The sequence below is a fragment of the Bos indicus genome, chromosome 15 (genome assembly GCF_029378745.1).
Source record: "Bos indicus isolate NIAB-ARS_2022 breed Sahiwal x Tharparkar chromosome 15, NIAB-ARS_B.indTharparkar_mat_pri_1.0, whole genome shotgun sequence".
NCBI classification, from domain to species: Eukaryota; Metazoa; Chordata; class Mammalia; order Artiodactyla; family Bovidae; genus Bos; species Bos indicus.
In genome coordinates, this window is record NC_091774.1 from 18,372,152 (window position 1) to 18,398,061 (window position 25,910).

A 25,910-nucleotide genomic window follows, 5' to 3' on the forward strand; every position below is an offset into this window, starting at 1 on the left:
GTTTACTATTTCACCTATTATTAATGTTCATTCCTGTTGCTGTATATCATAATTCTTTTTTTAAAGACTGAAAGTATCCCATGGTATGTATAGATCGCATTTTTGTCTATCCATTTATCTGTTTATAAACATTTGAGTTACTTTCCTCTTTTTGCTATTGTAAATAATACTGCTATTGAGCAGGGGTGTACAAATACCTCTTTAAGAGTCTGTTTTTAATCCTTTTGGATATGTACCTAGAATTGAAATCACTGGATCATATGGTACTTCTATTTTGGATTTTTTGATGGAAACACCATGTTGTTTTCCATAGTGGTCAAAGTGTTTTGCATTCCTACAAACAGTGCCAAAGGGCTTTGATTTCTCCACATCCTCACAAACACCTGCTATTTTCTGATTTTTTTGTTTCAGTTGTAGCCATCTTAATGCATTTTCTGTCATCATTGCAAGAAAAAAATTGTATACTTTTTATAAATCCAATGAGTTATTTCAAGGAACAACCAGTCTTAGGAGGAAAACAATTGTCTGCTGACAGTTCTGAAAACCTGGTTCTGCTTTGCTTAATGTTAAGTTATATGAAAACCACCCCAAAATGTTGCCTAGTATTAGAATATTCACTGTAGATTTATAATTCTTTGTAAATACTTAATATTTCTTACTGCTTAAGCAGTATTTAAAAGTTTTATCCATGATTGTGAAGAGTTGGAAGAATTTTAAGAGAGAAAATGGTAATCACTCAGCTGGTTGCAGATTTTTTTTGGGGGGGGGTTTGTTTGTTTTGTTTTTACTTTATTTTTTTCAATTGAAATATTGTTTATATACAGTATTATGTTAGCTTCAGGTGTACTCAATGGTGATTTGACATTTGTGTACATTATTAAATCACTTGCATAAATCTGATAACCATCTGTCCCTATATAAGGTTATTACAGTATTATTGACCATATTCTTTATGCTGTATATTATATCCCCCAGGTTTATTTATTTTATAACTGGAGGTTTGTACCTCTTAATTTCTCTTCACCCATTTTGCCCCCTACACCGTCTGCCCTGTGACAACAGCCTATTCTCTGCATCTGTGAGTCTTCTTTCATTTTGCTGTGTGTTGTTTTTTAGAATCCACATGTGCGTGACATAATGCACTATTTGTCTTTCTCTGACTTATTTCACTTACTATACTTACTCTACCCTCTAGATTCATCTGTGTTGCTGCAAATGGTGATATTTCATTCTTTTCTTAATGGCTGAGTAGTATGCCATTATATATATGCCACATCTTCTTTATCCATTCATCTATTGCTTGACACTCATGTTGCGCTTATTTCTTAGCTATTGTAATGCTGCTATGAAAATTGCAGTTCGTATATCTTTTTGAATTTTGTTTTTTGTTGGGGGTAGACATCCAGAAGTGAAATTTCTGGGCCATATGTCAGTTCTCATCTTAATTTTTTGAGAACCCTCTAGAACTTTTTCTCATAAAACAGTGCACCATGGTTTCCTTTTCCTCACATCCTTGTCATCAACACTTGTAATTTGTTGTTTTTATGATGATGGCTCTTTTGAGAGGTATGAGGTGATAACTCATTGTGGTTTTGTTTTGCATTTCCTTGATGATCCGTGATGTTGAGCATCTTTTAATATGTCTGTTGGCTATCTGTATGTCTTCTTTGGAAAAAATATCTATTCAAGACTTCTATCTTTTCATTGGGTTGTTTGGTTTTTTGATGTTTAGTTGAGTATATTTTGGATATTAACCTCCTATTGGATTTGTCCTTTCCAAGTGTCTTTTCCTTTGCAATAGACTGCCTTTTCATTTTGCTGATAGCTTTCTTCTTTAATATAATCATGTTAGTTTATTTTTTTGTCTTGCTTTCCCTTGCCTGAGGAGACAGATCAAAAAAAGGTATTACTTTTTTTTTTTAAGATCGATGTCAAAGATCATACTGCCTTTGTTGTCTTCTTGGAATTTTATGACTTCAATTTTTAATTTAGTTTGAATTTAGTTTTGTATATGGTATAGAAAAATAATAGTCCACTTTTATTGTTTTGCATGTAGCTATCTGATTTTCTCAACACCATTTATTGAAGAGGCTATCTTTTCCCATATTTTTGATTCTTTGTTATAGATAAATTTACCAAAAGTGTGGAGGTTTATTTCTAGTCTTTCTATTCTGTTCAATTGATCTGCCTGTTTTTATACCAGTACCATCCTGTTTTGATGACTGTAGCTTTGTAGTGTTGTTTGAAATTGGCAAGCATGATAACCACCAGCTTTGTTCTTCTTTGCCAAGTTTGCTTTGGCTATTCTGGGTCTTTTGTGTTTCGATACAATTTATAAAATTATTTGTTTGGGTTCTGTGAAAAATGCCCTTGGTATTTTGATAGGGATTGCATTAAATCTGTAGATTGCCTTGGGTGGTATAGTTATTTTAATAATATTCTTCTAATCTATGAGCACAGTATATCTTTCCATTTGTGTCATCTCAATTTCTTTCAATAATGTATTTTAGTTTTCTAAGTATGTTGGAAAAGTTTTACCTCCTTAGATTTTTTCCCTAGGGATTTTATTCTTTTTGATGTAATTTTAAATGGAATTATTCCCTTAACTTTTCTTTTTCATATCTTGTTTTTAGTGTACAGAAACAAAACAGATTTCTGTATATTAATTTTGTGTCCTGCAACTTCACTGAATTCCTTTATTAATTCTTATAGGTTTTTGGTGGCATCTTTAGGATTTTCTATATATAGTATCAAGTTATCTGCAAACAGTGAGAGTTATTTCTTCCTTTTCAGTTTGGATTCCTTTTATTTCTTTTTCTCATCTTACTGTTATGGCTATGAGTTCCAATACTGTGTTGAATAAAAGTGGCAAGAATGAGCATCCTTGTCCTATTCCTGATCTTAGAGAAAATTCTTTCAGCTTTTCACCATTGAGTATTATGTTGGTAATAGGTTTGTCATATGTGGGCTTTATTATGTTGGACTATGCTCCCTCTGTCCCACTGTCTTTGGACTTTTTATCATAAATGGGTGTTGAATTTTGTCAAAAGTTCTGTGTTTATTGAGATAATCATGGGATTTATTCTTCAATTTTTTAATGTGGTATATTTCATTGATTTGTGGGTTTGGAATTGTCCTTTCATCCCTGTATAAGTCCCACTTCATGGTATATGATCCCTTTAATATGTGGTTGAATTCCACTTACTAATATTTTGTTGAGGATTTTTGCATCTGTATTTGTCAGTAATTTGGTCCTGTAATTGTGATGTCTCTGGTTTTACAGAGTGATGCTGGTCTTACAGAGTAATTTTAGAAGCATCCATCCACTTCAGTTTTTTGAAATAGTTTGATAACAGGTGTATATTTTTATTTAAATGTTGAACAGAATTTAGTTGAAGTTATCTATCTGGTCCTGGACTTTTGTTTGTAACTTCTCTTCCTTAATTTCTGGTTTTATTTATTTGGGCCTTTCTTTTTCGTGATGATTCTGATAAAAAGGCTTGTCAATTTTATCTTTCAAAGAACTACCTCTTAGTTTCACTAATTTTTTTTTTTTTCTTTAAATCTCATTTCATTTATCTCTGCTCTGAGTTCTATGATTTCCTTCCTAATAACTCTGGGTTTTGTTTGTTCTTTTTCTGATTCTTTTAGATCTAACTTTAGATTGTTTATTTGAGATAATTCTTGTTTCCTGAGGTAAGATTGTATTACTATAAACTTCCCTCTTAGAGCTGCTTTGCTTTTTTTCCATAGATTTTGGATCATTGTGTTTTTATTTTCATTTGTCTTCGGGCAGTTTTTAATTTCCTCATTGATTTATTTAATGACTCATTGGTGGTTTAGTAGCATGTTGTTTAGCCTCCCCGTTTTTGTGTTTTTTGTAGTTTTTTCTTGTAGATTGATTTCCAGTGTCATGCCATGTGATCAGAAAAGATACTTGATACAATTTCAATCTTCTTAAGTTTATTGAGACTTGTTTTCTGGCCTAGCATGTGGTCTTTCCTGGAAGATGTTCCACATGCACTGAAAAGAATGTATATTCAGCTACTTTTGATGGAATGTATTGTATATGTATTGTAATCTATCAAGTTCATCTGGTCTAATGTGTCATTTAAGGCCAGTGTTTTTCCTTACTGGTTTTGTCAGATGATCCATCCATTGATGTAAATGAGGTGTTAAAAGTCCCCTTCTGTGTTATTACCAGTTTCTTCCTTTATGTCTGCTGATGTTTGCTTTATGTATTTAAGTGTTCCTATGTTTGGTGCACCCCGACAGTTTTACCCTTTTGGATGGATCCCTTCATCATGTAATGTCCTTCTTTGTCTCTTGTTACAGTATGTGTTTTAAAATCTATTTTGTCTGATATAAGTATTGGTATCCTGGTTTTCATTTGATTTCCTTTTGCATGGAATACCTTTTTTTCATCTTATGACTCAGTCTGTGTGTGTCTGTAGATCTGAAATGAGTCTCTGGTTGGCAGCATGTATGGGTCTTGTTTTTCTGTTCTGTGTCTTTCAACAGTCAACATTCAACTGTTCTGAGTCTTTCGGTTGGAACATTTAGTCCATTTACATTTAAAGTGATTAGTGATATACATGTTTTTATTGTCATTTTGTTAATTGTTTTCTGGTTGATTTTGTAGTTACTTTTTGTTTCTTTTTTCTTTTGTCTTCTTTCCTTGTGAATTGATGGTTTTCTTTAGTTTTGTGTTTAGATTCCTTTATGCTTCTTGTGTGTCTATTATTGGTTTTGGTTTCTGGTTACCACAAAGCTCCCTATAACATATAAATATAGCCAGTTTCATGGTGTTGAACCATTTTAGCTTTTGTTTGTCCTTGAAACTCTTTATCTCTCCTTTAGGTCTGAGGGACAACCTGCCAGGTAGGGTATTCTTGGTTGTAAGTTTTTGCCACTTAATCACGACACTCCCTTTTGGCCTACAAAATTGTTGCTGAAAATTCAGCTGATTCCCTATGGAGGTTTCTTTGTATTTTACTAACTGCTTTTCTCATGCTGCTCCTGAAATTCTCTTTACATTGCATTTCTGTGATTTTAATTAAAAACTTTTTTTTTTCTTTTGGCTGCACTGGGCATCTTCTGGGATCTCAGTTTCCTGACCAGAGATTGAACCCCAGGCCACAACAGTGAAAGCCTAGAATCCTAACCACTAGGCCACCAGAGAACTCCCTTTGCAATTTCAATTATGATGTGTCTTTATATGGACTTCTTTGAATCATCTTGTTTGGGATTCTCTGTACTTCGTGAGGAGAAGGCAATGGCACCCCACTCCAGTACTCTTGCCTGGAAAATCCCATGGACGGAGGAGCCTGGTAGGCTGCAGTCCATGGGGTCGCTAAGAGTCGGACATGACTGAGCGACTTCACTTTCACTTTTCCCTTTCATGCATTGGAGAAGGAAATGGCAACCAACTCCAGTGTTCTTGCCTGGAGAATCCCAGGGATGGGGGAGCCTGGTGGGCTGTCATCTCTGGGGTCGCACAGAGTCAGACATGACTCAAGCGACTTAGCAGCAGCAGCAGTGCTTCGTGAACTTTGATGTCTTTTTCTTTCCCCGTGTTAGGAAATTTTTCAGTGATTATCAGGTAAGTTATCTTCCCTTTTCTGTCTTCTTCTAGGACCCCTATAATGTGAATGCTATTAATAGTATGTTCTATGTTGTCATAGAGGTCTTTTAAACTATACTCATTTTCTAAAATTATTTTCTCATTTCTCTGTTCAGTTTGGGAATTTCTACTACTTTGTCTTCTAATCTGATGATCCATTCCTTTGTATTATCTAATCTACTGTTAATTCCTTCTAGTATGTTTTTTATTTCAGTTATTTTATTTGTCAACTGCTTTTGGTTTTTCTTTATATTTTCTAATTCCTTGCTTAAATCGTCATGGTGTTCTCTGTTCTTCTCCAGAGTTCAGTGAGCACATTTACAATCTACCTTGAACTCTTTATCTGATAGATAAATATTTTGTTGTTAGATAGATAGATGTTTAGTTCTTTTCCTGATGTTTTGTCTTATTCCACTATTTGGAACATAAATTTCTATCTCCTCATTTTGCCTAATTCTCTGTGTTTATTTCTATGTACTAGGTAGGTTGGTTAGCTTTTCCAATCTTGGTGAAGTGGCCTTATTTAGAAAACTTCTAGGGCGCCTAGCAGCACACTTTCTCTGATTCAGTTCAGTTCAGTTCAGTCACTGAGTCGTGTCCGACTCTGCGACCCCATGAACTGCAGCACACCAGGCCTCCCTATCCACCACCAACTCCCAGAGTTTACTCAAACTCATGTCCATCAAGTCAGTGATACCATCCAACAATCTCATCCTCTGTCATCCCCTTCTCCTCCCGCCTTCAATCTTTCCCAGCATCAGGGTCTTTTCCAATAAGTCAGTTCTTTGCATCAGGTAGCCAAAGTATTGGAGTTTTAGCTTCAACATCAGTCCTTCCAATGAACACCCAGGACTGATTTCCTTTAGGATGGACTGGTTGGATCTCCTTGCAGTGCAAGGGACTCTCAAGAGTCTTCTCTAACACCACAGTTCAAAAGCATCAATTCTTCAGTGCTCAGCCTTCTTTATGGTGCTATTCTCACATTCATATGTGACTACTGTAAAAACCGTAGCTTTGACTAGACGGACCTTTGTTGGCAAAGTAATGTCTCTGTTTTTTAATATGCTTTCTAAGTTTTCCATAGCTTTTCTTCCAAGGAACAATACACTAGAAGGAATCAGTAGCAGAGTAACTGAGGCAGAAGAATGGATAAATGACCTGGAGGACAGAATGGTGGAAATCACTGCCACAGAACCATATATAGAGAAAAGAATGCAAAAGATGAAGACAGCCTAAGAGACCTCTGGGACAACATTCACATTATAGAGGTTCCAGAAGAAGAAGAGAGAAAGGACCTGAGAAAATATCTGAAGAGATAATAGCTGAAAACTTCCTGAACATAGCAAAGGAAATAGTCAACCAAGTACAGGAAGCACAGAAAATCCCAGGAAGGCTAATCCTAAGGAGGAACACACCAAGACACATAGTAATCCAACCAATAAACATTAAAGGCAGAGATAAAATATTAAAAGCAATAAGGGAATAAAGACAACATGCAAGGGAACTCCCACCAGACTATCAGCTAATTTCTCAGTAGAAACTCTACAAGCCAGAATGGAATGGCATGATATATTTAAAGTGATGAAAGGGAAGAACCTACAACCAAGAATACTCTATCCAGCAAGACTGTCCTTCAGATTTGATGGAAATATCAAAGGCTTTCCAGACAAGCAAAAGTTAAGAGAATTCAGCACCACCAAACCACCTTTACCACAAATGCTAAAGGAACTTCTCTAGGCAGGAAACACAAGTGAAGGGAAAGACCTACATAAAATAAACCTAAAACAATTTTAAAAAATAAAAAAGACAATAGTATCGTATATATTGATAATTACCTTGAAATGTAAATGGATTAATGTACCAACCAAAAGACATAGACTGTTTGGGTAGATGAAAACTTATGCATGTATTCACGTTCACATATTACCACATTAGTCTGCTTGACCCCCAAATTATATGTAATTATTTTCTATTGTCATGTTCCCATTATGGCTTGCAATTATAATTATCTTTTATTTTTTGTCTAGCTATTGATTGTGAAAACTGATAAACATCTTTTACTATTGTGGTTATGTAACTATTACTCACTTGATACCATTGTATCATGATTGGTAAGAGAAAAATAACAGTACTCTATATCACCAAAAATTTATAACACCAAATTAGAAAAACCTGTGGTCACTTTTTAAAATCCATATGCATATCAGAATTATCTTGAAAGTTTTAAAAAAATACAAATGCCTAGTTATTGCTTTTTTCCAGATATATTTCTAGTGAGCAGCCATGGTTAAAAACAACTGAGCTATATGATGATCTTTTATTTTTATCTAGTTTGTTTCACTTTTTCTATTTCATATTCAGTGTTCTCATTTCATGTAGTTTATGTTTTCAGATTTCTCCATCTCTTTTTGTTTTTTGATGCTTTTTCTCAAACCTTTATTAAGCATAGTCGAAAAGCTTTTGTACGCATATATAGACTCTTGAGAGTCCCTTGGACTGCAAGGACATCCAACCAGTCCATTCTAAAGGAGATCAGTCCTGGGTATTCTTTGGAAGCAAGGATGCTAAAGCTGAAACTCCAATACTTTGGCCACCTCATGCAAAGAGTTGACTCATTGGAAAAGACTCTGATGCTGGGAGGGATTGGGGGTAGGAGGAAAAGGGGATGACAGAGGATGAGATGGCTGGATGGCATCACCGACTTGATGGATGTGAGTTTGAGTGAACTCTGGGAGTTGGTGATGGACAGGGAGGCCTGGTGTGCTGCAATTCATGGGGTTGCAAAGAGTTGGACACAACTGAGCGACTGAACTTATGACCAAGCTAGACAGCATATTAAAAAGTAGAGACATTACTTTGCCAACAAAGGCCCGTCTAGTCAGTACTATGGTTTTTCTGGTAGTCATGCATGGATGTGAGAGTTGGACTGTGAAGAAAGCTGAGCACCAAAGAATTGATGCTTTTGAACTGTGGTGTTGGAGAAGACTCTTGAGAGTCCCTTGGACTACAAGGAGATCCAACCAGTCCATTCGAAAGGAGATCAGTCCTGGGTGTTCATTGGAAGGACTGATGCTGAAGCTGAAACTCCAGTACTTTGGCCACCTGATATGGTGAACTGACTCATTGGAAAAGACCCTGATGCTGGGAAAGATTGAAGGTGGGAGGAGAAAGGGACGACAGAGGATGAGAGGGTTGGATGACATCACTGACACGATGGACATGAGTTTGAGTAAGCTCTGGGAGTTGATGATGGACAGGGAGGCCTAGTGTGCTTCAGTCCATGGGGTCGCACAGAATTGGCCATGACTGAGCGACTGAACTGAACTGAACTGATATAAATAATATGCATAATATATATAATAGGAAAGTTATGAATTTTTGCCTAACTAAAAACTGTATGACATTTTGATTCCACTTATTTGACTTAGTATAAATAGCATGCTAGATTTCTAATTTTAAGAAATGGATATGCAACAAGCAACAGAGGTTTACTGTTATCACACAGGGAACTTATAATATCTTGTAATATTGTAATAACTTACAATATCTTGTAATAACTTATAATGGAAAATAATTTCAAATATATGTGTACATGAATACTATTTTGCTGTGCACCTAAAACATTGTAAGTCAGCTATACTTAAATAAAATGTATATATTAAGAAAAAATTATGGATAAAGGTATGTATAAATGAACCATTTGATGTATATCTGAAACAAACACTGTAAATTAACTATACCCCAGCATAAAATAAAAATTGAATTAAAAAAAGAAAAAAATGTTAACTTGAACTCCGTTAAATACTTTTTATCCTAAAAGACATCGTAAAAGAAAATGAAAACACCACTCACATTGGCAAAATAGTATCTGATAAAGGGTTTGTTTTTAGAAAATATTTTAAAGTATTTTAACACAATAATGGAAAAAACAATTTAGAATTGGCCAAAGATTTGAAGAGACATTTCACCAAAGAAGATACCAAATGGTGGATAAGCATTTTAAAGTTCTTCACTATCATAAGTTATTTAGAAAATACAAACTAAAATCACAATGAGAGGCTATTCACTCTACATCCCCTAGGATAAACATTTGCTAAAATGACCCTGGAGGAGTAAATTACAACCCACTCCAGTGTTTCTGCCTGGAAAATTCCATGGATAGAGAAGCCTGGCAAGCCTCAATCCATGGGATTACAAAGCGTCAGACCCAACTTAGACAATGTGCACACATACACAAAATGACCATGCTATTTAAGGCAATATACAGATTCAGTGCAATCCCTTTCAAATTTCCAATGGTGTTTTTCACAGAACTGGGCCAAAATTTTTTGTAATTTATATGAAAACACAAAAGACTCTGAATAGCCAAAATAGCCTTGGGGGGGTGGGGGATGGGGGCGGGAAGAATGGAGCTGGAGGAATCACATTCCCTGATTTCATACTATAGGATGAAGCTACAAAGCCACAGTAATCAAAACAGTATAGTACTGGCACAAAGACAGACAGGTAGATCAATGGAACAAGATAGAAAGCCCAGAAATAAAGCCAAGCATTTATGGTCAATTAATCTATGACAAAGGAAACAAGACTATACAATAGTGAACAGTCTCTTCTATAAGTGCTGCTGGAAGTCCTAGACAGCTACATGTAAAGGAGTGAAATTAGAACAGTCTCTAACACCACATGGAAAAATAAACTAGATTAAAGACCTAAATGTAAGCCCAGATAATATAAAACTCCTAGAGAAAACAAGGAAGACACTCTTTGCTATAAATTGTGGCAATATTTTTCTGGATCTGTCTCCTAGAGTAATGGAAACAAGCACATAAATGAGACCTAGTTAAAGTTAAGAGCTTTCTCACAGCAAAGGAGATCATAAAGTGAAAAGACAGCCTACAAAACGGGAGAAGATGTTTGCAAACAAATGCAAGTGATAAAAAGTTAATTTCCAAAATATACAATTTATACCATTCAGTATAAAAAAATCAATACGTAGAAGACCTACATAAGCATTTCTCCAAAGAAGACATAAAGATGGCCAATAGGCATATGAAAAGATGCTCAACATCACTAATTATTAGAGAAATGCAAATTAAAACTGCAATGAGGTATCACTTCACACTGCTCAGAATGGCCATCATCAATAATCTACAAATAATAAATGTTGGAGAGGGTGTGGAGAAAAGGCAACCCTCGTACACTGATAGGAATGTACATTGTACAGGCGCTATGGAGAACACTGTGGAGATTCCTTAAAAAACTAAATATAGAACTACCAGTGCCACTCCTGGGCATATATCTGAAGGAAAACATGGCCCCCAAAGATACATGCACCCCAGTCTTCACTGCAGCACTGTTTACAATAGCCAAGACATGGAAGCAACCTAAATGTCCATCAACAGAAGAAGATGTGGTACATATATACAATGGAATACAAGCCACAGAAAAGAATGAAATAATGCCATTTGCAGCAATATGGATGGACCTAGAGACTGTCATACTGAGTGTTATAAGTCAGAAAGACAAACACTATATATCACTTATATGTAGAATTTAAAATGACATGAATGAAATTATCCACAAAACAGAAATAGACTCATTTAGAAAACAAAAAGTCGTTTACCAAAGGGGAAGGGAGGAGGGATAAGTTAGGAATTTTGGATTAACAGATACACACTACTATATATAAAATACACAACGACCTACTGTATAGCACAAGGAACTATATTCAATATCTTGTAATAAGTATAATGGAAAAGAATCTGAACAAATATACACATATTGATATATATCTGAATCACCTTGATATATACCTGAAACATTGTAAAGCAAGTATACATCAATAAATAAATAGATAACTAAACCTATAGTTATTATTTGCCCTAGCAATTCCACTCCCCATTATTTCAGTAATGATCCAAAACTGGAAACAACCAAATGTCCATCAATCTTGTGAATGGATAAAGAAATTGTAATATAGCCATGTAATGGAACAGTAGTCAAAAAAGAAAGAAACTACTGAAATATGCAGCAACAAGATTGAATTTCAAAAGCATAATCATAAAGAAACAAGACCAATAATGACTACATATAGTATGATTCCATTTATGTGACAGTTTAGAGAAGGCAGAATAGTAGTGATTGAAAGATCAGTCATGTTCTGTGGCATGACATGGGGTGGTGAATTGACTACAAAGATGTACATTTTAGGGGTGATGAAAATGGATTGTATCTTGATTGTGGTGGAAATTGCATAACTTTATACATTTGTCAAAACTCAAACTGAATACTCAAAATGGGTGAATGTATATGTAAATTATATGAACAAATTTGTTTTCCTTAAATATACATTGGGGCTTCCTGGGTAGCTCAGCTGATAAAGAATCCGCCTGCAATGCAGGAGATCAAAGTTTGATTCCTAGGACAGGAAGTTCCCCTGGAGAAGGGGTAGGCTACCCACTCCACTATTCTTGGGCTTCCTTGGTGGCTCAGACAGTAAAGAATCTGCCTGCAATGCAGGAGACCTGAGCTTGCTCCCTGGGTTGGAAAGATCCTCTGGAGGAGGGCATGGCAACCTACTCTAGTATTCTCGCCTGGAGAATCCCATGGACAGAGGAGCCTGGCAGGCTGCAGTCCATGAGGCTGAAAAGAGTTGGACACACCGGGTGACTAATCATAGCCATTCCCTTCTCCAGGGGATCTTCCTGATCCAGGCATCGAACCTGGGTCTCCTGCATTGCAGGCTGATTCTTTACCATCTGAGCCACCAGGGAAGCTGGCTTTCAGATTCTAATAAAAGGAGAACTTGCTACACTGCCCTTTTTCCTTTTTTAATGAAAAAAGGGCTCTGCTCGATAGAAATGCACAAATAATGAATGCTTTACATGAAGAAGAAAAACAGTCTGACTGAGGGGTTTTTTTTTGCACCTAAATATATTTTTATTTAAGTGTAATTGTTAGACTACAGTTTCTCAGTTTCTCAGGATAACAGGATTAATTTCTACATTTTCCATGACTACTGTATTCAGTCTGGTGTTCTATTTCTGTTTAATCTTCCTTACTTAATTGGGTTAGAGTCTGTGTCAAGAATATAGAAGTCATTCCAGCCAGAATAAACTATCTCTTGACTGTAACTGATGGAATCAGAGCTGAAGGGTTATAGCTCAGAAAGGAAATTATAGTTTATAATTACATACTTTTATATAATTATATTCTATAAGTGGAATCAGGCTTTAGTCTAGTAAAATGAGGCTCTTCATAAATAGTTTCAAATGAAGTATCTTTTTGTGTTTCCTTTGCCTCTTCCAATGTATCTTCATAGTCATGTATTTTTTCTTGTGCTTTCTCAAACCTGAAACCTAGAGAGGAATGACAAACATTTAGAAAGATGCCAGACGTGACAGGATATAGCTCATTCAATATGCTACTGTGTGCCAGGTAAGGTCTATTCCACATTCCTTCTCACCACTCTTAGAGCAGATATCTTTGTATCCTGTATTTCTGAGATCATTCTACATTTCATGACCATGTTTCATTGTCCATCTTTAAAAGTCTCTGTAGGATCTGTGTTTGAGGTTTGATCTACTACTAGATAGCCATATATATATATATATATATATATTTTTTTTTTTTTTTGCTAGCTCTGTAATTTAAAGCAAGTTACTTAACCTCTGTCTCAATGTCCTCATCTATAAGATAGGAATAATAATAGCACATGCCTCGGCTTATCTTTGTGAGAACTAAGTGTGATGGTGAAGGTAAGGCATTTAGTTAGTGCTCCACAATCAACCATTAGCTAACAATTCTTTATTTACAAAGAAAAACCTTTTCTGTCCCTAGAGCTAAAGTTTTTTCAAATTCTGAATTTTGATTTCCTCTTGCTTCTTGCAGAAGTGGCACATGCTCTCTCCCCTTTTTACTGCCAGCATCTGCAATGTATTACCTGCCTTCTGTTCTGATGCAGATCTCCATTACTTAAAACTGCTTTCACATGCTCTTATGCTCCTTCCAATTAGTGTTATATCTTTTCTCTTTTTCCCACAATAATCTTTTAGCCCAGTAAATAATATTCTCTGCTTCCATTTTGTACTTGTCACTCTTTTATATTTTTTTATTTGCCTTTGAGACTCTACTGTGTTCTACACACTGGGAATTCAGTAGCAAACAAAACAGATAACTTGCCTTCAAGTAAAGATAGTTGCCTACACCTGTTCTCCAGAAGGCCATCAACTGCATGAAGCCCCTGAAGTGAAGCCACAAAGTGTGCTTGAGGACCAGGCAAGATTGCAGTGATGCTAAGTTGTTGTGAGTGAGGGGGAGAGAGTGGGACGTGTTAAGGATGAAAAGCTAAACCAGAGCCGGAGTGCCATGATAAAGTTAGGGTTTTATTCCAAGTGCAGTGGAACACTAAATGGCAGCAGGGGTAGTCATCATTAAGACTATGGTGTCTAGAGAGTATGGTTTCTAGAGCTACCCAGTCTCAGTTCAAATCCTGGCCCTCACAGGGACTGTGTGACCTTGAGCAAGTAACTTGGCATCTCTTTAAAATGTGGATAATAGAACCTGTCTCATTGGGTTGTTCTGAAGATCAAATGAATCAATTTTATAAAGCACTTTACGTTATGACCAACCTAGATAGCATATTCAAAAGCAGAGGCATTACTCTGCCAACAAAGGTTCGTCTAGTCAAGGCTATGGTTTTTCCTGTGGTCATGTATGGATGTGAGAGTTGGACTGTGAAGAAAGCTGAGCGCTGAAGAATTGATGCTTTTGAACTGTGGTGTTGGAGAAGACTCTTGAGAGTCCCTTGGACTGCAAGGAGATCCAACCAGTCCATTCTGAAGGAGATCAGCCCTGAGTGTTCATTGGAAGGAATGATGCTGAAGCTGAAACTCCAGTACTTTGGCCACCTCATGCGAAGAGTTGACTCATTGGAAAAGACTCTGATGCTGGGAGGGATTGGGGGCAGGAGGAGAAGGGGACAACAGAGGATGAGATGGCTGGATGGCATCACTGACTCAATGGATGTGAGTCTGGGTGAACTCCAGGAGTTGGTGATGGACAGGGAGGCCTGGCGTGCTGCGATTCATGGGGTCGCAAAGAGTCGGACACGACTGAGTGAACTGAACTGAACTGAAGACAGTACTTAAACATGGTAGTTGCTAAAGAAAAGTTCGTTAAATAAGAGTTTTGTTTTAATTATGCTGGTTTAAATTTGTAGATCACTATCTGTTGCATGGGGAATGGATTGGAGGAGAATAAATTTGGAGATGTTGCAGAAGCCCACAGAAAACGATGGCAACTTGGACTGTGGTGGTGCCAGCGAGCTGGAAATAAGTAGATAGGTTAAGGGCCTCCCTAGTGGCTCAGTGGTAAAGAATCCACGTGCAATGCAGGAGACTTGGGATCGATTCCTGGGTCAGGAAGATCCCCTGGAGAAGGCAATGGCAACCCACTCCAGTATTCTTGCCTGGGAAATCCCAAGGACAGAGGAACCTGGCGGGCTACAGTCCATGGAGTCACAAGAGCTGGACACAACCTAGCGACTACTCCACCACCACCACCGAGTGCACACTATGCACCAGGCACTATAATAAGCTCTTTACACGTGTTATCTCATGACCTCACAGCAATCCATGAGTTAAGTGCTATTGGTATTTTCATTTTATAGATGAGGAAACTAAGCTAGTAACTTGCCCGAGATTATACAGCCAGGAAACAACAGAGCAAAAAATCAAAACCAGGAAGTCATGAATTCCACAATTAAAGCCTCTTTGTTTTACTGCCAGTCACAGCTGACAGAGGGACAGAACTCATGCACTCAAATTATATAAAAACTATAACTAGGCTTTGGCTATGTTAGAAGTACTCATACTTCTGGAATAGCATGTATTTTGCCAGGTCAAATTTGCTCATTAAAAATTATTACTGAAACATGAGATATGCAACATTTTTAAAAGAGGATTCATTTTTTTAGAAAATAAAAATTTTATCCAACTCTAAACAAAATGTAAAATTTCCTTCTATTTCCAAAGAACAGTTATATATATAAAGGCAAAAATGACTTGGTAAATTTATTTATCTGTATAGTGTGCTGAGTACAGAAGTGTTTGTAAGGTACTTCGAAATATGTACATGTGTGGAATGTATTGTTTTGGTTTATAAGAATTTCCCATTGGAGAAGGAAATGGCAACCCACTCCAGTAGTCTTCCCTGAGAAATCCCATGGACAGAGGAGCCTGATGGGCCTGGGGTCACAAAGATTCATACTTGACAGAGCAACAAACCACGCGCGCGCACACACACACACACACACACAATTTGCCATTATTGCTAAAAAACCACCTACTTTTGAAGTTAGCTGAAGAGTTGCTTGTAGCAATTTCCTTCCAGTTGGCAATGTACCTAAGCACATTATATAGGCATTCATTAAATTAAGTCAACTTATTAGTAAATAATAAAGTGGTTCATTAGTACATACTTGGACTACTTCTAAAATTCTACTTTCTCTATGAAACCATAGATTAATGATGATAAATTCACTAGTCCAAATGCTTAATTTCTTGACTTCTCATCTCAAAGTAGCTCTCATGCACCTGAGGCAACCCCTAGGACAAGGAGTTGTAAGAGGTATGAAAATGGTGCCCACCATCTACCATATTGGTGCCCTTTGGCCTCCCTCCAGCACACATCTCCTCATGTTATACTGTTCCATTCTGCTAGATCATGTCCTCAACTGAGTGACAGCTAAGATGTTGGTTAACTTCTAAATTCAAAGTATGAAGGGAAAATTTTTGAAAGTCATGGGAAAACTTCAACAACAAAACTTTATCCTTGGTTCTGGATTGCCAGACCTACTGTCTCTGACATGTAAATTTAAATCATTTGGTTTATGATCTTCTTAGAGCAATGATGCTGCCTTTGCTGTGTCCAGTAAACAGGAGATCATATTCAAGCAGGGTATGTGCAGCTGCTACTTGAGTTCCTTAAACAGAGACTGACATATGGAGACCAGAGTAGCCTGAGAAGAGGTGGACAGGGAAGGACAAGTATGGTGAGCTGAGGGAAAGCTCCAAGGGCCAGGTTTCCTGTGACTTATTCCATCTCATTTTAGGCTCTGTATCCCCCTTTCCCAAACTTCCTTTCTTATGACTGTACCCAAGAAATCAGGTAAGAAGTTGATCACAGCAGGTGCTAAAAAGAAGTTGTTTGAGAAAGGAGGAGGAGGACTGAAATTGTCATGTAATTCAGAAAAGGCTGATTTTCACTTGAATTACTTTTACTCTTGTTAACATTGTATTCCTGAATATTTTGTTATGTGAAGGTATAAATTATGCAACAGTGTTTAATTGTAATTAAGTACTGTGTCTAAGGGCTTCCGGGTGGTACTAGTGGTAAATAACCCACCTGCCAATGCAGTAATTGAAAGAGACTCGGGTTTGATCTCTGGGTTGGGAAGATCCCGTGGAGGAGGGCATGGCAACCCACTCCAGAATTCTTGCCTGGAGTATCCCAGGGACAGAGGAGCCTGGTGGGCTACAGTCCACGGGGTCACAAGAGTCAGACATGACTAAAGTGACTCAGCACACATGCAGTGTGTCTAATGTCATCCTCTTCTTGTTACTACTGCCTCTTTTTGCTCCAAGAATTCTATGGTGGCAAGTGGAATACTCTGCTGCTGCTGCTGCTGCTGCTAAGTCGCTTCAGTCGTGTCCGACTCTGTTCGACCCCATAGACGGCAGCCCACCAGGTTCCCCCGTCCCTGGGATTCTCCAGGCAAGAACACTGGAATGGGTTGCCATTTCCTTCTCCAATACTCTGGGTCACTGTTAAATGAAAAGATGCAAGATAATAGCAGGTAGTATAAACCCCTTCCAGGATCTTCAGCAGTATGTGAACTGAGAATTTCCAGATATACAAACTGGATTTAGAAAAGGCAGAGGAACCAGAGATCAAATTGCAAACATTCATTGGATTATAGAAAAAGCAAGGAAATTCCAAAAAACAGCTGCTTCATTGACTACGCTAAAGCCTTTGACTGTGTGGATCACAGCAAACTGTGGAAAATTCTTAAAGAGATGAGAATACTAGACCACTTTACTTGTCTCCTGAGAAACCTCTATGTAGGTCAAGAAGCAATAGTTAGAACTGACAGAACAACAGACTGGTTCAAAATTGGGAAAGGAGTACATATATCAAGGCTGTATATTGTCACTCTGCTTATGCAGTGCACATCATGCAAAATGCCAGGCTAGAATCAAGATTGCCAGGAGAAATATAAGAAACTTCAGATATGTAGATGATACCGCCTAATGGTAGAAAGTGAAGAGGAACTAAAGAGCGTCTTGATGAGGGTGAAAGAGGAGAGTGAAAAAGTTGCCTTAAAACTTAAGATTCAAAAACTAAAATCATGGAATCCTTCATAGCAAATAAGGATGGGGGAAAGTGGAAACAGTGACAGACTTTATTTTCTTGGGCTCCAAAATCACTGCAGATGGTGACTGCAGCCATGAAATTAAAAGGTGCTTGCTCTTTGGAAGAAAAACCATGACAAACCTATAACAGCATATTAAAAAGCAGAGGCATCACTTTGCTAATAAAAGTCTGTATTGTCAAAGCTATGGTTTTTTCCGGTAGTCATGTACCAATGTGAGAGTTGGACCGTAAAGAATGCTGAGCGCCAAAGAATTGATGCTTTCAAACGGTGGAGAAGACTCTTGAGAGTCATTTGGACTGCAAGGAGATCAAGTCAGTCAATCCTAAAGGAAATCATCCTAAATACTCATTGGAAGGACTGACCCTGAACCTGAAGCTCTAATACTCTGGCCACCTGAAGCAAATAGCCAACTCATTGGAAAAGACCCTGATGCTGGGAAAGACTGAGGGCAGAAGGAGAAGAGGGTGACAGAGGATGAGACGGTTGGATGGCATCACCAAATCAATGGAAATGAGTCTGAGCAGACTCTGGGAGATGGTGAAGGACAGGAAAGCCTGGTATGCTGCAGTCCATAGGGTTGCAGAGTCAGACACGACTTAGCGACTGAACAGCAACAACAGGATCTCTTAGTTGATGGTTCAATCTGGCTTAACCTTAAATTTAGGCAGACTTTGTGCTTTCAGTGGCTGCTCAGGAGCACTAAGAGAAGGGGGTATCCATCACCATACTTCCTTAGGTTTGTATACTGAAAGATCTTTATTTCATCTTCAAGGAGCCAAGATAAAGGACCTTTGATTAACTATACGCTAAGGCAGTGGAGAAGGCAATGGCACCCCACTCCAGTACTCTTGCCTGGAAAGTCCCATGGACGGAGGAGCCTGGTGGGCTGCCATCTATGGGGTTGCACAGAGTCAGACACGACTGAGCGACTTCACTTTCACTTTTCACTTTCATGCATTGGAGAAGGAAATGGCAACCCACTCCAGTGTTCTTGCCTGGAGAATCCCAGGGATGGGGGAGCCTGGTGGGCTGCTGTCTATGGGGTTGCACAGAGTCGGACACGACTGAAGTGACTTAGCTTCAGCAGCAGCAGCAAACCCTGGCAGTGTGGGGCACGAACATATGCTATATTTAAGGGTGATTACTGACCCTACTTTACCTGAGACCAAGATATGAATTTATTCAATTCTTTAAAAAGTACTTCTCATAAGGAATATGATAGTAGTAACCAATAAGAAATCAAATCTTTACAAATAGAAGCAACAACTTGATTGTATCATTTTCATGCTGTTTATATCATAAAATTGATCTCTCTTTCTAAGAAATTTTTGGATTTTTTTTAAGATATTAGCAAAGTATAGACTGGTTGGATCTCTTTGCTGTCCAAGGGACTCTCAAGAGTCTTCTCCAACACCACAGTTCAAAAGCTTCAATTCTTTGGCAATCAGCTTTCTTTATGGTCCAATTCTCACATCTATACATGACTACTGGAAAAACCATAACTTTGACTAGATGGACCTTTGTTGGTAAAGTAATGTCTCTGCTTTTTAATGTGCTGTCTAGGTTGGTCATAACTTTTCTACCAAGGAGCAAGCATCTTTTATTTTTTTATTTTTTATTTAAATTTATTTATTTTAATTAGAGGCTAATTATTTTACAATATTGTATTGGTTTTGCCATACATTAACATGAATCCGCCACAGGTGTACATGTGTTCCCAATCCTGAACCCCCCTCCCTCCTCCCTCCCCGTACCCTCCCTCTGGGTCATCACAGTGCACCAGCCCCAAGCTTCCTGTATCCTGCATCGAACCTGGACTGGCGATTTGTTTCTTATATGATATTATACATGTTTCAATGCCATTCTCCCAAATCATCCCCACTCTCCCTCTCCCACAGAGTCCAAAAGATGTTCTATACATCTGTGTCTCTTTTGCTGTCTTGCATACAGGGTTATCGTTACCATCTTTCTAAATTCCATATATATGCGTTAGTATATTGTATTGGTATTTTTCTTTCTGGCTTACTTCACTCTGTATAATAGGCTCAAGTTTCATTCACCTCATTAGAACTGATTCAAATGTGTTCTTTTTAATGGCTGAGTAATATTCCATTGTGTATATGTACCACAGCTTTCTTATCCATTCATCTGCTGATAGACATCTAGGTTGCTTCCATGTCCTGGCTATTATAAACAGTGCTGCGATGAACACTGGGGTACACGTGTCTCTTTCAATTCTGGTTTCCTTGGTGTATATGCCCAGCAGTGGGATTGCTGGGTCGTATGGCAGTTCTATGTCCAGTTTTTTAAGGAATCTCCACACTGTTCTCCATTGTGGCTGTACTAGTTTGCATTCCCACCAACAGTGTAAGAGGGTTCCCTTTTCTCCACATCCTCTCCAGAGTTTATCGCTTGTAGACTTTTGGATCACAGCCATTCTGACTGGCGTGAAATGGTACCTCATTGTGGTTTTGATTTGCATTTCTCTGATAATGAGTGATGTTGAGCATCTTTTCATGTGTTTGCTAGCCATCTGTATGTCTTCTTTGGAGAAATGTCTATCCTAAAGGAAATCAGTCCTGAATATTGGAAGAACTGATGCTGAAGCTGAAGCTTCAATACTTTGGCCACATGATGCAAAGAACTGACTCATTGGAAAAGACTCTGATGCTGGGAAAGATTGAAGGAGGGAGGAGAAGGCGATGACAGGATAAGATGGTTGGATGGCATCACCGACTCGATGGACATAAGTTTGAGTAAGCTCTGGGAGTTGGTGATGGACAGGGAAGCCTGGCATACTGCAGTCCATGGAGTTGCAAAGAGTCAGATATGACTGAGCAACTGAACTGAACTGAACAAGGGTTGGTGAGACTGTGGAGAAATTTGAACACTCCTATATTGCTGATTACTCAGCCACTTTGGAAAGCATTCTGGCACTTCCTCAAAAAGTGCCATGTGACCCAGCAATTCCACTCCTAGATATATACCCAAAAGAATTGAAAACAAGTGTTCAAATACTTGGACACAAACATTCATAACAGCCCCATTCACAAGAGCCAAAAGGTGGGGAAAAAACAAATCTCCATCATCTGATGAGTGGATAAACAAAATGTGGTCTTTCCATACAATGTTAACTCTAATAGATATAGTGCTAAATGTTATACAGCCATAAAAAGAATTGAAATCCTGATACATGCTACAACCTTGAAAACTTTATGCTCAGTGAAAGAAGCCAGACACAAAAGACCACATATTGAATTAATCCATTTATATGAAATGCCCAGAATAGGCAGATCTAGAGAGACAGAAAATCTCTAAAGCAGGGAGGATTGAAGGGAAATAGGGAGTGACAGCTAATGGGTATAGGATGTCTTTTGGCGGTGATGAAAATGTTCTCAAATTGATTGTGGCAACAGTTACACAACCCTGTAAATATACTAAAACCCACTGCACTGTATGCTTTGAATGGGTGAACTGGATGCTAGGTGAGTTGTATCTCAATAAGAAAGCTGTTATTAAAAACACACCTAGCTAAATTGCACACTATGACTAGAGAAAAGTACATGCGTAGAGAAAAAAAAATTCAAATTTTAAAATGCTTTGTAATGTGATCATATAATTATAATGACAGAAGTTTTTAATGAACCCAATTAATGGAGAGCAATTAGCACAGGAATTTCCAAGTTAATTTTGTGAGCATTCCATGTGGTCTTCAGTAAAGATTCATTTTATCACTTTGAAGCCAGACTTAGAACATCTGGAGACAAGGACTGAAGAAGTAGGAGACAACGTTCCCTGAAAGTCCAGTGTAGAAGACAGATTAGGAAGGTGACTGGCAAGCACACAGTAGGTCTGCATTCATATTAGCCAAGCAGAGATTTCTCGTGTTACATCTAAGCCCCTTCTCTCTTCTCCCTGGCAGTTTCATTCTCTCCTGTAACTTTGACTTCTTCTGAAGTCATGATCCCAAGGCTGTTTCCAGCATGAAGCTCTTTCCTGGCTTTCAGACTCCTGTAGCTATCTGCCTCTTGTAAATAATAAAGCTTATTAATAAACTGCATTCGTTGCTATTAAAAAAACAAAAAGATATTAGCAAAGTAAAGTGTATGTGGGATCTATCACAGAATTTAACATCTTAATGGCCTGGGGAAAGTCCCTAGCCGAGAGGTAATATAACCACTTGTCTTAGAAGTCAAAGGGGCAAGTTCAGACATAGACATTACCCATTGAGAGCTCTCGCCAAATAGAACATCAGAAAATTATTTAAGAAAGCCTAGCTGCTGATGACTTAATGTGTTATGTTAAACTTCACTTGCAGTTTGAAAACTATGAAGATTCTGGAAGAGAAACATCTATCTCAATAGAAAATATGCCCCTGAAAATCCAGCGGGATGAATGCCATGAGAAGCAGAGTGGCCACTGTGTGATATTGTAGGTGACTCAATAACGGCAGTGCAGGCATTGCTTTTTATTCTAAGTGCCTGCAGCAATGTGCCTCTGGATACTACAGAATTTATGAGGGTACTCGTCACTGTCCTTGATTCCAAGAGTGAAGTTGGCCTTTCCGTTCTTCAAAATTATAATAGTATTTCACTCGATTGCTCTTGTTGCCCCTGCTCGTCTGGAGATGTACACAGTCTCTTTCCAGGAGAGATCCATCTGCCGTAAAAAGGGTCTAGCACAAAAGCCTTTGGGAAGAAACTGGTTTGTATCGCTCAGTATCAGTGTTCAACACATTTATGTCATTCTAATGGTCCAACTATCAAAAACTGTCTATAGATTTTGAAAGATTCTCTCCAAGGAATTAGTGGCTGCCAATTCAGAGAAAATTCAGTCTTTGAAATTCTCTTCAAATAAGGTTTTATCAAGCCAGTTACAAATATCTAGAGAACTACAAAGATCTAAGAGGAAAGTGGACTGTGGAGACCATAAATACACCGGGAAGACGGTATTTATACCTAATGTCTGCTCTTGGCTAGGGGCAAGTCTTTGCAAATTTTGATCTTACTTGAGATAATCAGTAAGTTGTGGTCTGTGAGAGTGTTAATCACCGTCATGTCCAACTCTTAACAATCCCGTGGCTGTAGCTCAACAGGCTCCTTTGTCCAGGGAATTCTCCAGGCGAGAATACTGGAGTGGGTAGCCATTTCCTCCTCCAGGGGTCTTCCCGACCCAGGGATCGAACCCAGGTCTCCTGCACTGCAGACAGTTACCATCTGAACCATCAGGGAAGCCCCTGTGGTCTGTAATACTACTGAAATATTCCCAAATAGGATTCCATTTGAAATTTCTGTTGTCCGGAGCTTATTAGAAAAACTTGCTTTCTAACAGTTCCAAGTTGGTCCCAAATTATGCTCAAGTCATAGACTGAACTGATAGAAGTATATAATTTGGAAACATGAGTAATCTACATTTTTTACAATGGAAAATTAGAGTAGTGTCACCATATCAAAACTAGATGTGATTGTCCTACTCCATATACAGTACGTGATACCAGAAAACCACTTCAGGTCTTCCTGGTTTGGTCTGTTTTTATTCTTTTCTCCACAATGGGAAGCCATTAGGAAACTTCTTCACCTACCAGTGAAGGGTGTTAAGGGATAACAGCGGGGAAAGTCTTGTGTAGCCTGAGATGTCTATTTCTTTCTTTCCTTTGAACTCAATGGTTTTATTCTTTTTTTTTTTTTTTCAAACTTTAAACCTTTTATTTTATATTGGGATATAGCTGATTAACAATGTTGTGGTAGTTTCTGGTGAACGGTGTAGGGACTCAGCCACACATACACATGTATCCGTTCTTTTCAATATAGGATAGTAGATATGGATTATTTGTAATCTTTCACTGAAGCTTGCTGGCTCTTTGCTGAATTAGTCAACTGTATAAAGGAAAAGCAGAACAGGATTTCAAAAGTTTACCTGAGAGAATTCTCTATCCTGCCCTTATAAATTCAATCAAAATGGACCTCTCCTACCTCTCTCTCTACCTTCGTAGGAAAGCAAAAAGTACAGCATCACATCTCATTCTTGGATGTCATTTCTTGCCTCATTATTACCACTTGTATTTATTCAGTGCTCCAGAAACCACAAATGTGCTGTCTGTAAGGAATCTCAGTACTATGTCTGGATGAGATAATGGGGTTATTGAGTCATAAAACCTTTGTACTACTTATTAAAAAGTACTTTAGCACATCTGTTATGGATAATTAGCTCTTTATTCCTTCTCATGTTTTCTTTTTATTTTTCAAGGTATCTTTCCCATAATTATCATTTTTTCTGTGTTTGCATGTGTGTTAGTTGCTCAGTTGTGTCCGACTCTTTGAGACTCCATGGACTGTAGTCTACCAGAGATCCATGGGATTCTCTGCGCAAGAATATTGTAGTGGGTTGCCATTTCCTTCTCGTATATTCTTATTTTCTCATTTTCTTTTTTTGTTAGTCATTCTTCCCCTTTTTTCTTCTTTCCTCTTGGCTTTTCTCATTGTTTTCTTTTCTGCTTCTTCTGGCCTCTTTTTCTCTGGTTTATGTTCAATAGTGTGAGTGCATGCTCAGTTGCTCAGTCATGTCTGACTCTTTGCAACCCCATGGACTGTAGTCTGCCAGGCTCCTTTGTCTACGGGATTGATTTTCCAGGCAAGAATACTGGGTTGGGAGCCATTTCCTCCTCCCTCCAGACCCAGGGATAGAACTGGTGTCTCCTGCATCTTCTGCATTGGCAGATGGATTCTTTACCACTGAGCCACCTGGGAATTCCCTGTTCAATGGCAGTCAACCTAGTTTTTCCTATTTCATGTTTTTATCTCCCTCTTCCGACTTTCTTCCTTTGTCTTACATTTCTTTACTTACACTATCTTTATTTTTTCTGATTCTTCATCCATACAGTATTCACATCATTATTGTAGCTGAGTAAATACTGAATATTTTTAAAGCTTTATTGAGATATAATTCACATACCATAAAATGTGCCCATTTAAAGTGTACAATTCAATGGCTTTTTAGTGTATTCAGAGAGTTGTGCATCCATCACCATGATTGATTTTAGAACATTTCATTACTCCAAAAAGAAACTTCACACGCCTTAGCCACCACTTCCCAATCCCCACAAATCTCTAAGCCCTAGGCAACCACTAATCTACTTTCTATCTCCATAAATTTGCCTGTTCTGAACATTTTATACAAATGGAGCCATACAATATGTGTTCTTTTGTGACTGACTTCTTTCACTCAGCAGGTTCATCAAAGTTGTAGCATTTATTTTTATTGCCAAATAATATTTCATTATTTGGATATGTCACATTTTAATCATCAGTTCATGAACAGATTGTTTCTAATTCTTGGCTATTATGAATAACAATGTTATGAACATTCATGTAAAGTTTTTATGGACATGTGTTTTCATTTCTCTTGTGTATATATTGAGGAGTAGAAATGCTGGATTATATGGCAACTCAAGTTTGAACCATTTGAGGAACTTCCCGATTGTTTTCCAAAATGGCTACACCATTGTACATTCCTACAAAGATATAAGGACTTCAATTTCTCCAAATTCTTGCTAATACTGATTACCATGTCTTTTTAATTATAGTTATAATTTTGATTTGCTTTGCCCTAATGGCTACATGAAGTATTTTTTAATTTCCATCACACAAAAAAATCCTAAAAATGTTTTTCAAGGGCCAAAATATGTCACTAAAAAATAACTCTTTAATGTCCCACACAGGAAGATTAGGGAATACAGATTAAGGAAATTCTTTATATTATTAATTTCATGTTCTTGGCTTGGTTTCTGTATCCCAAAGTAAGAGTAAGACAGAGTTAAACTAAGGCATAAGAATAAAGTCTGATAATAAAGAA

The 25,910-nt window shown here is 37.7% G+C and overlaps 1 protein-coding gene across 1 annotated transcript in view; it reads right to left on the reverse strand.

The window, feature by feature from the left end:
- Positions 1-12,361: 12,361 nt before the first annotated feature.
- Positions 12,362-25,910, reverse strand: part of C15H11orf65 (chromosome 15 C11orf65 homolog) — a 115,736-nt gene continuing 102,187 nt past the window's right edge. The window contains exons 8-9 of the mRNA XM_019975666.2: positions 15,972-16,027; positions 12,362-12,981 (exon numbers count right to left, since the gene is read on the reverse strand). Coding sequence (XP_019831225.2) covers positions 12,830-12,981; positions 15,972-16,027 — 208 coding nt within the window. The 3' untranslated portion in view covers positions 12,362-12,829. The remainder of the gene's footprint in view (positions 12,982-15,971; positions 16,028-25,910) is intronic.